We start from the raw sequence: 10,618 nt of genomic DNA, 5'->3' as shown, positions 1-10,618 counted from the left end.
CGCAATACACTGAGGTAAAGGTATTGTCTCTTCACAATTTATATCCTTAGAGGAGTCTGACCAATAACCACGTGTTTGGAGTCCAGAGGGCAGTTACCTGGCCCATAAACTCTGCCAGTAACTGACCCTATAACTGTCCCCTATTCTACTGTCAATAATAAAGCAAAAAATGCCTCTTCAGCACAAGCACAAATGCACACACAGCAGTCATTTCCTGTTATCATGAGCTATTATTCCCATCAAGCGTCCACCATTTCTGATCATATAAAATAACTAACCTTCAGTTTAATCACTAAATCTGAATAGTCCGAGGACAGCCAATAATTGTGTGACCTTTGATTAATTCATAATTATCATTCATTAAGCATGAACGTCATCATTTGGAGCTAAAAGTGTTACAGCATCTTGACGAATGACAGGCTGCAGTGTGTCGCAGTGACCAACAGATGGCTTAACTGAGTCAAATCAATTCACCTAAAATACAATTAGCTCCGTTTTTTAAAAAAAGACACTAAAGCAACGTGGAAACTTCAAACGAAAACAGGCTTTTCTTAAGTTTTTTCCCCTTTTATTATTTTACAGCAGAGAGAATATAAAGCATTCAGAAAACATCTTTCATATTTTAAGGGCAATTCAAAACATTTTGCATGGCTTCAGCAGCTGAATTCTCTTTTTTAACATATCCATCGATTCAGTGACTCTTTAACATGCACAATTACAAAAATAAATCGCTCAAACCAGGGGGGAGGAAGAAAAACAAAGACATTTAAGAAAAGAAGAAACAAAAAAACAAAACTGAGGGGTCATCGGGAAGGGAGAGGGCTACATAATCGGGAAAAGACACAGAGAAAGACAGCTAGAGAGGAGAGGAAAAGTAGATCTAACACTAGTTTAACATGCAAAGTGTAGAGAGCCCCAAGTGTAGCTTGTAATAAAGGCAGGGCCGCTATTTTCTGGGTTTGAAAGGGATGAAAACGTGCAGCTCCATGAAGGGTGTCGTATAAGCACTGTCCTTAAACTACTGCATTCTAATCTCACAATACTGGCATTTGCATAAGAGTAAGTCAGCTACGTGTGTCCAACAGATCGCTGTCCCCATTAGGTCTACAGGTCTCCACTTCAGGAATTGCTTATTGCTCTGTGTCCATGAGTGGTGGGATGTTGCCTAGGGCCCTGTTTTCCCTTTTCTAAAGAATGGATGCGCAGGAAAGGCAGTCTCTGTTTGAAGTTGTTGATGCGACAAACAAAATTAATGAGGTATCTTCTGTGGGCTGAGCTGCGATACCGTTAAAGCTGAAGCGGAATTGTCAAAATGAACCCGTATGCGACCAAATGAGGTTATTGTCTGGTGTTTACAAACTACAGCTATTCTTCTACATGTTTTAAAACGTCTACCTATGGCTATAATAAAGTCATGACGATGTTGATGAATCGATCTGAGCAGCACTTTTTCACAATTGTGACACAGTATATCCACGGCAGTGTGTTTATACAGTGACTAATAAGATCCGGAGAAGCTGCATTGAACTGAAACATCCATGCGTATTTACACAAGCATCAGACGCATTCGCGTAGACCTGCACCATCGCAACGGGCTTGATCACTCTTATACAACACCAGCCAGCGCCGCTCGCTAGACGAACAACCGGTTTTTAGGGACCTAAGGTACGCCAACTCAGCTCACATAGTTGATTAAAAAAAGGTGAACAGCATGACATGTTCAGAATCACAGTAATTTGATCAGGACAGTCTGGCTCGTTTCCCAATAAGCAGCAACTAATTCTCAAGTGACCTGCTCTACTTCCCCCTTTCTCCAGTTTGGCACCTGAGTTAAGATACAAAAGTGAACCCGTCAGATTCACACCCGAGGTTTCAACTGCACTAGTGCCTTGGACACTTTAGCGTGGATATGGACACAGTTCTGTGGCGCGTGTTTTCGTATGAGGTACACACGTTTTTTGTTTACCTGTTTCTGTGGTGGAACAGTGGGAATGTGAATGGAACGTGGAGTGAAAGTGAATTCGAAAACGAAACAGGAAGCCAAATTCTATTTGAAAACAGAAAAAAAAAAGATTCATGCTGCCCCTGTAAATATGAGTACTGACAATTTGCCAGCTGTTTTGACTTTTTGGATTGTAAAGTTAGGTCTCGAAGCCCTCGGCCTGTTTCAAGTTCTGCAACCCATGAAACCAGCTGCTTTACAGAACAGTATTTCTTCGACAAGTCTACCTGACTACCAAATCTACAAAAATAAGCATGCTTTGGGCGCTGTTTCAGCCACCCGGTTATCTATGTTACCCATGCAAGCATAATAAGACTCGAGTTGCCACCGCAGTGCATCAGCTGACAACCTAAACTGCTACCGGAATGATGAATGCAAGGCAAGAACCAGCCGGACTGAAATCTGCAGTCCTCGCGGGTTCATCTGGCAGTTCCAATAGAGGACGTGAGTTATGACGAAGCCATAAATTCCTGGTGCGTTAAAATGGAGAAAGCGCGGACAAAGAAACAAGAAACGGAACGGAACAGAAAAACGGACAGACTATAATAATTCACTTCTCGCTAATGCCAGTCCATCGCAAACCTCACATGCAGACTGACACGGCTCGCTGGATTTAGAATATGATCAGGCACTTCCAACATAAGCACTCTGAAGAAAACATGTACATATCATTCTCTTGACGCAAATACAAAATATGACAAAAAGCATTTTGACATGAGGGGAAACTGAAATCTACACATTTTTAGTGCATTAGAACTCGTTTTCATAGACGTTCTCCTTTTCAAAAGCCACGGCGACACCTGCTGTTGAAAGTAACGTCACTGCAACACCGGTGAAATTGATTGATCTTTGGAGGTCTGTCAGGCCCTTGACGCCACATTTTCAATAGCACCAAAAGAATCCCGTTTAAATGCATACCAGGCAACCCAATCTTTCAGTCAGTGTAGCAGTGTGGATTTCGAAAGAGGTTATGTCATTATTTCAGCTTCTGTGTCTTTACTCACAGGGTTTTTTGCTCATCTTGTTGTCAGAATGTTCATGTTAAAGCGGCAAAACGCTGCTAGAAGCTGCGCTACCCGCACTCATAACATAAAAACGCACTTTACATCATTTCAATGACATAATACAAACGTATTCAGACTTAGGAAACACAAAACAAACATACACAGTACAAAGAAACCAAATGAGATATGTGATACACTTAAAATCCTTCCTGATCATTCTTGACCGACTGTGTTGACGGGTTATGCTATTGAATGCAAGTGAATCTGATCACGTTTAACCAGGTGATTATCTGTTCAGCAATGATTAACTTCCTTTAAGCAGTAGCATTCACATTACTTGGCACCGTTGGCAAAAAGATTCTTGGTAGCCCAGAAAAAACAAACGAACAGATGTAAACATAACCTAATGATCATTTTGCCTTTTTCTCCTACCTCATAAATACAGTATTTTTCATAATTGCAGGAAAGTCATGCTTTAGCACAATGTTCTTCTCAAGAACATTCAAAGTAAAATAAAATACTCTTATAGTGAAATAATTTTACAGAGCATAGCCACTAATGCTTTTGAACTCTTTTTTTGTATCTTTGTTCGTTTTTGTCATGCACATACAGTAGCTTGACTTTATCCCAGGTATTTACACTATGTACAAACGATACAACCATACTTCTTAGGCATTCAAACAAAACTATACAAATATTCAGATTTGGACGCTAATCTGTTTTGATCCCTTTCAATGAGTAAAATAATATATTTCTAAAATACAATCCCGCTTAGATAAATGTTTTACTTTGCGTACCGGCAACCCTCTTTTATGTACAGGAACCGCTCAATTGTCAAAAATATGGATTTGTCTAACCCCGGGTGTGGAGACTCTTCAAAGTATGTCAAAGATATCAAGGCAATGCATGTAATTTTCCCTTAAAGAGCTTAGAAAACCTCTGAAGTTGTTTTTTTTAACTTAACAAAAGCTTCACCTATGACTGTTTAACATTGGATTAACAAAAGAAAACTTTACAAACTTGCCAATAGTAAATGACAGGCAGAGGTGATGACATTTGGTGTCTCCAGTACATTCATGGAGTTAAAAACAAAACAAATGAAACAACTGCGGCCTAGTTTCAAGCATGCGTAAGACAAGATCTGCCTGGAGCGATCCATTGTTCTGTGATGTCTCGCTAACTTTGAACCGGCTGAATATCATCAATTTTGAATGTATACCTATGTTTTTAACATCAGGATTTGATACGTCACCCGAGCCTGCTCGTTTCCCTCTTACATTCATTAGCAACCCAGTCCCCCTGTAGCTAAGAGAAGACGGGCGACCATAAGGGACAGACTGGAAGAAGTTTCTGACGAATTTGTCTGGTTGTGGAGTAAAGCATGTACAAAAACTAATTCATGAATTATTTATCATTTTTGGTAACAATTTTACCCACTAAACACATCTTGTGGTCTTTTGAAAACTAGGAAATACACTCAGAACAGGTCCGGCCATGTTTGTGTCGACTCCGTATTTTGTCATTCTTTCTTTCTTCACTTATCTTCTCTTTACAAGCCACTGAAGAGCAGAACTTCCATCCATCTTTTTTTTTCCCTTTTTCAAACAAAACATTTTAACGCTCATCCAAAATGACAAATCAATCCATTAAAAAGTGCAAAAAATGCCACGAAGCAAATGTTGTTCTTCCTAAAACAACGTCCTCAGAGTTTGTTTTGATCCACAGCAGTTGGCTCTTTCCTTCATAAAAGAAACATAGAAGGAATAAAGAGATATGAAAAAACGCAGTTGTTTAGTAGCCGAAGTATCAGTCATACAGTAGTAGTAAGAGTTGCAGTGTTCTTGCTATTTTTTTTTCCTCTTGTAAAACGTCTCTGGTTGAAACAGAAAAACTGAAAGGAAGAGTCTGGAGAGTAATGTCACATTGTGAGGGGGCTCTTCTGGACGCTCTCATGTTCCCTGGCCTTTCTCAATTCTCTCACTCTGAAAAACAACAGAGAGATATTAAGGGACACGGGTCGAACATCTCAAGTCATTTTAGCATTTATCTCAGAAAGCAGAGAAGGTCAGATCAAGCCCTTGTTAATGGGTAGCTTCTTTTTTTGTGTAGAACACAAAAGCAAATTTTTAGCAGAATGTTCAAGCTAATCATACAATGAAAATGAATGGCTTTCCCTGTCATACATTGTATAGAAATAACACAACCTTGAGATTCTTCTAAACATCTCTTTTTGTGTTCCAAAGAATAAGAAAAAAAAGTCACACAGCTTTAGACCAACATAGTTTGGTCCTTTAAACAGAAAGGAACACTGGTGTGGTTTAAGAAAACACTTTGAAATTGTTCCAACACGGTGTAAAATGCACTTTTAAAGACGGATTGTTATGAGATTGCTTGGTTTTGGTGGAACTCTTGCATTTGTTTTCTATTTTAAAGGATAAGTTCACTTCCAGAATAAAAAATGCCTGATAATTTACTCACCCCCATGTCATTCAAGGTGTTCATGTCTGTCGTTCTTTCTTCAGCTGAAAAAAAAAGGTTTTTGAGGAAAAAAAAAACAGGATTTTTCTCCATATGTTGGACTTCAATGGGGATCAACTGGTTGAAACTCCACATTACAGTTTCAATGCAGCTTCAAAGGGCTCTACACGATCTCAGCTGAGGAATAAGGGTTTTATCTAGCAAAATAACAGATCATTTTATAAAAAAAAAAAATTGAAAATGTATTTACTTTTTAAAATTTTTGTGAAGCACTTTGGCCTTTAAATGTGCTATATAAATAAATGAAAGTTGAAAGCTTTTAACCACAAATGGTCGTCTTGCACTAGCTCTGCGATGCATATCCACAACATTGTTAGTTCTTCGTCTGTGTACTCATTGGTTTACCTTTTTTTTAAGAGAGTTTGACTTTCTTTGTAGTCGAGTTGCAAGACGAGCATTTGTGGTTAAAAAGTTTGTGAAAAAATGTGTATATTTGTAATTTATTATTTTTTTTTTAAGAAATTGCCAAATAGTTTCACTATGTAAGCTGAGATTGCGTAGAGCCCTTTAAAGCTGCATTGAAACCTGGACCTTCAACCTGTTGGGTCCCATTAAAGTTATCTATATGGAAATAAATCCTGGAATGTTTTCCTCAAAAACCTTACACTCTTAAAAATAACTCTTATTTATTGGCATTGATGGTTCCATAAAGAACCTTGAATGTCCATGGAACCATTCAAATGCAGAAAAGGTTCTTTATAGTCAAAAAAAGTCCTTTAGATTTTTTAAATGTTCTTCAAAAATGGTTATTTTACGAACTGTTTACTGAAAGGTTCTTTGTGGAACCAAAAAAACACAAAAACACCTCTTTGGAGCCTTTTTAAGAGTATAATTTCTTTTTGACTGAAGAAAGAAAAACATGAACATCTGGATGACATGGAGGTGAGTAAACTGCCAAGAATTTTTTATTTTGGAAATGAACTAATCCTTTAATATATTTAAAAATATAATTCTTTCCAGTGATGGAAAATCAGAATTTTCAGCAGCCATAATTCCAGTCTTCAGTGTCACATGATCGTTATGAAAATCATTCTAATATGATAATTTAGTGCTCAAGAAACATTTCGTCTTAAAAACAGATGAAAATGTTGAAAAAAGTGTTTCGCTGCTTAATATTTCTGTGGAAACCGGTAGTGCTACGTAATTTAATATAATTGTTTTAATAATAATCTGTTTGAAAGACCACTCTTACACCAGTGCTTATACAGAAGTTATCTTAGATCTTCACTGAAGATTTGCCCCATTTTCTTCATTGCCTCACCTTGTAAGTTATTGCACTAAGTAGATATATAGGACAAAAAGCTTAAAATAGTCTGCATTTCATTTAATACAAAATCAGTCTGAAACCTTCTCATCTCGTCGCTTCTCACAAAAAACTAAAGCTGTCTGCTGATTATTCTGTTTGTGTCCTTTTGAAATATGTTGCTCAAACATCTGATGAAATACAGGTGACATTTGCACAGGGTAATGCGACCAACTTAGCTTTTGTATTACAAATTCTTTTGTATACAGATATCATATCTACTAGCAAACAATTAAAGAGAAATAGACAGATAGACAGTCAGTTCCCACTGCAGCATGTGCAATAAAACAGGCTTTAGCTGAACTAGTCAGAACGAAAACACAAGCCAGAGAGGCAGCCAGTTTTCTCTGGGTCACATACAGTATTTCCCAGCATGCCTCATGGTCAAAGAGCAAGACTCATTCTTCATGTTCATGCAACATCTTTTTCACCAAACAACCTTCTGTTCTTCCGTCTATCTTATCTTTTCCTCTTTACAAAGACAGTAAGTAAAGGAAACGTAAATAATCAAGACAGGAGAAAAAGGTGCTTGTTTAATGTAGTGTCTCAGTGGTTAGTGTACAGCAAGACACAACCGATATCCATATGCTGAGGCCCTTGATCTCAGTCATCTGTGCGTCCAGTTGGTAGCTGTCATGCAAGCAGGCATCAAGCAGTGTTGATGGAGGGCAAGAAGGAGCAAGAGGGGATGGGAAGGGGGTCTTTGTGTGTGTGTGTGTGTGTGTGCATGTGACGAGCGAGAGGGAGAGAGATAGAAAAAAGGGAGACATACTGAATCGCTGAGGCTGCACTCACCCGCTTGAATAGTCTATGGTCCATCAAGGGGCTTTGCATTAACAGCAAAACAACACCAGACAGCTATTAGCACACAGCAGATATCATGGTGGAGAAGGAGAGCGAGGATAAAGAGCCAGGGGAAGGGAGGAGCACCTCTCACTAAACCACTCATGATTAATGAAACACTTTCAAGGATGAAAATAAGTTCCGTTACAACTAAATAAAATGCTTTAACACCAAAGAAAGAGAAAATATGGAAACAAAACATGAAGCTTTCAAAGTGTCACATTTCTATTTGTCTCAGCAGTGTTTCAGGTAGCGGATGAATGGCATGGCCATTAGGGGGCGATGTGGCGGTGGGAGAATACCTGTGGCGGCAACGGCGGAGGAACCTCATGATCTTGCGGGCGGCCTGATCCTGCCTCTTAGTGAGAAGACTGCTTCTGAAACAGAAACGTCACTTTTAAACACATTTAATTTTGCACATTACATCGAGTACATGAATAAAATATCTTGCAGGGCAAAGCTCAGAACAAGTATGCCACTTGGAACTGATTCATAAGAGCTATTGGCTGAGTATAGAACATCAAACACCAGTTGGATTCACATTTGGAACGAATTTACGAAGGAGTGATTTATCGCAGGGCAGTGTATTGAGTGCTACCTGAGTTTGTGCTGGACCAGTGCGGCGGTGGCCGCTCTGCGGTGGGGCCTCAGTCGGCCGAACTCTCTGTAGCTGCGGTAGCACTGCTGGATCAGCACGGCCGCCCGCCGGCTCTGCTGGAACTTCTTCTGCTCGTGGTAGCTGCGGAACTTACTCTGGATAAGGATGGCGGCCTGCGTCATCTTCTTATAAAGTGCATACTGATATATAAACACACATTATTGAAAAGATATTAATGACAAAAATGTAATTGCTTCCTACTCAACTTAAATTGGCCACATACACACTGCACATTTAAAGAGATAGTTCACTCAAAAATGAAAATGACCACATGATTTACTCATCCTCAAGCGATTCTAGGTGTATATGACTTTCTTTTTTCAGATGGATGCAATCTGAGTTATATTACATAATGTCCTGGATCTTCAAATCTTTATAATGGCAGTTAATGGCTGTTGAAATTTTGGCCAATAAAGTCCAATAAAGTGCATCTATTCATCATAAAAAGTGTTCCACATGGCTCCAGGGGGTTAATAAAGGCCCTCTAAAGTGAATCAATGTGTTCGTGTGAGAAAAATATCCTTATTTAAAAAAATTATAAACCGTTATCTCTAGCTTTCGCTAACTTTTGTACTCAAGAAAGTGGCATTTGAGCGGATGACACAATCTCAGCAGCCATTCACTGCCATTATAAAGCTTGGAAGAGCCAGGACATTTTCTAAAATAACTCTGACTGGTTATTCGTCTGGAAGAAGAAAGTCATATACACCTAGGATGGCTTGAGGGTAAGTAAATCATGGAGTAGTTTTCATTTTTAGGTAAACTATCCTTGTAAACAACATGAGGGTAAGTAAATGATGGCAGAATTTTCATTTTTGTGTTGATTACCTTTTTAAATGTAAATTATAATCCCATATACAGTATGTTTATGAGTTACTCCCTAAATTACAATGCCTGACAGAGTGATAATCACAGCAATATTTTGGTGTTTGCAGTTGTAAATAAGAAACATTAATGACCATTATATCCATCAACATTGCCGTAATCAATTATTCTAAGTGTCATTAGGCTAGTTCTTCCACAGAGTTTCTTACAGATATAGGCAGTAGGTTGCAGGCTCATTTAACTGACGCACATTGCTTATTTTGGGCTTCTTTTACCTGTTCTTCCAGATCTAATTACTGATTATGTAGAAAAAGGGGTTTTCACTTTTTACATCCAGCGACCACTGAAAGTTATGTTCCCCTGAGGGAAGACTTTCTAAAATATAAATGCAGCTATACATTTTCATTTATATAGAGCTGTTTATACTGTGTGAGACAAGAAGCATAATAGAAAGCCAACATATTGTTTCCAAAATTAAATTATTGACTTCTGTATTGTTACTGTATTGTAGTCAGTGCAAATGACTAAAATATGATCTAGAAAATATTGACTTTGTATTACGGTCAACCCATTATTATGTAATATTAGATGCATAAACCTGAAGAGAAACAATTTAATTCAAATGTATTTTTGTAGTGCTTACAATGAATACTGCTCTAGAGAATTTTCAGTCTTCTGATTTACAGTTAAGTCTGAAAAACATTTTATATTTCTCATTTGCATTTTGTACCATCTCACATTTTCTGTGGACCTCTTGGACTCTTTAGTCCACAGTATATGGAGGGTCCCTTGCAACTACTTGCGTTAAAATGTACAAAGTGGCCATTGCTATTAAATCAATTATAATATTTGTGTAGACAAACAAAAATCTGCTTTAAATAATGCATGAACAATCAAACAAAAAAATTACCTTCAAGGCTATCCATGTTAGCTTGCAAGAGAAAAATAGATTTGTCATGAATAGGAAACCATGTGACCTTGCACTAAGAGCACATCAAGAGCTTTCAAACAACAATTTCCACTACAGCAGGCCTTATAATTGACTCAAGTGCATTTGCTAGAGCTTGACATATTAACCAGACATCCAGCAAAGGTTGGCAAAGCCAATGTCAGAGCATCTTAAAGGATTACCTGCTTGTACTTCCTGTAACAGCGCTGAATGACAGCGGTGGCTACTTCCTGTTGTCCGCGCAGTGGGCGTCCCTGCAGGGAGAGAGGGAAAAGGGCTGCTCTGAAGAGTGGGCAACACTTGGGAGACCTCCACTAGGCTGTTCACTTAGAGGAGAATCAAAGTTATAGAGCAAAGACGTCCTTCTCGCTTAGCAGCAGCTGGTGCTGAGAGAGCAGACACCTCTGAGCACAAGCTGCCAGTCTGGCCAGCTGGTGAATCTTTGTGGAAACTCATTACAGGCAGCCACAGGAGGCAGCAATCGCTTCTTATAATA

The 10,618-nt window shown here is 38.6% G+C and overlaps 1 protein-coding gene across 1 annotated transcript in view; it reads right to left on the bottom strand.

Annotated features, from left to right (window-relative positions):
- Nucleotides 1–803: 803 nt before the first annotated feature.
- camta1a (calmodulin binding transcription activator 1a) overlaps nucleotides 804–10,618 on the bottom strand; it is a 409,862-nt gene continuing 400,047 nt past the window's right edge. The window contains 6 exon segments of the mRNA XM_051096020.1: nucleotides 804–4,988; nucleotides 7,643–7,673; nucleotides 7,993–8,067; nucleotides 8,289–8,488; nucleotides 10,084–10,104; nucleotides 10,305–10,376. Coding sequence (XP_050951977.1) covers nucleotides 4,956–4,988; nucleotides 7,643–7,673; nucleotides 7,993–8,067; nucleotides 8,289–8,488; nucleotides 10,084–10,104; nucleotides 10,305–10,376 — 432 coding nt within the window. The 3' untranslated portion in view covers nucleotides 804–4,955.

This window comes from Labeo rohita, chromosome 23 (assembly GCF_022985175.1).
Source record: "Labeo rohita strain BAU-BD-2019 chromosome 23, IGBB_LRoh.1.0, whole genome shotgun sequence".
NCBI classification, from domain to species: domain Eukaryota; kingdom Metazoa; phylum Chordata; class Actinopteri; order Cypriniformes; family Cyprinidae; genus Labeo; species Labeo rohita.
Note: the sequence above shows the minus strand (reverse complement) of the source record. Positions and strands in the feature narration are given on the sequence as shown.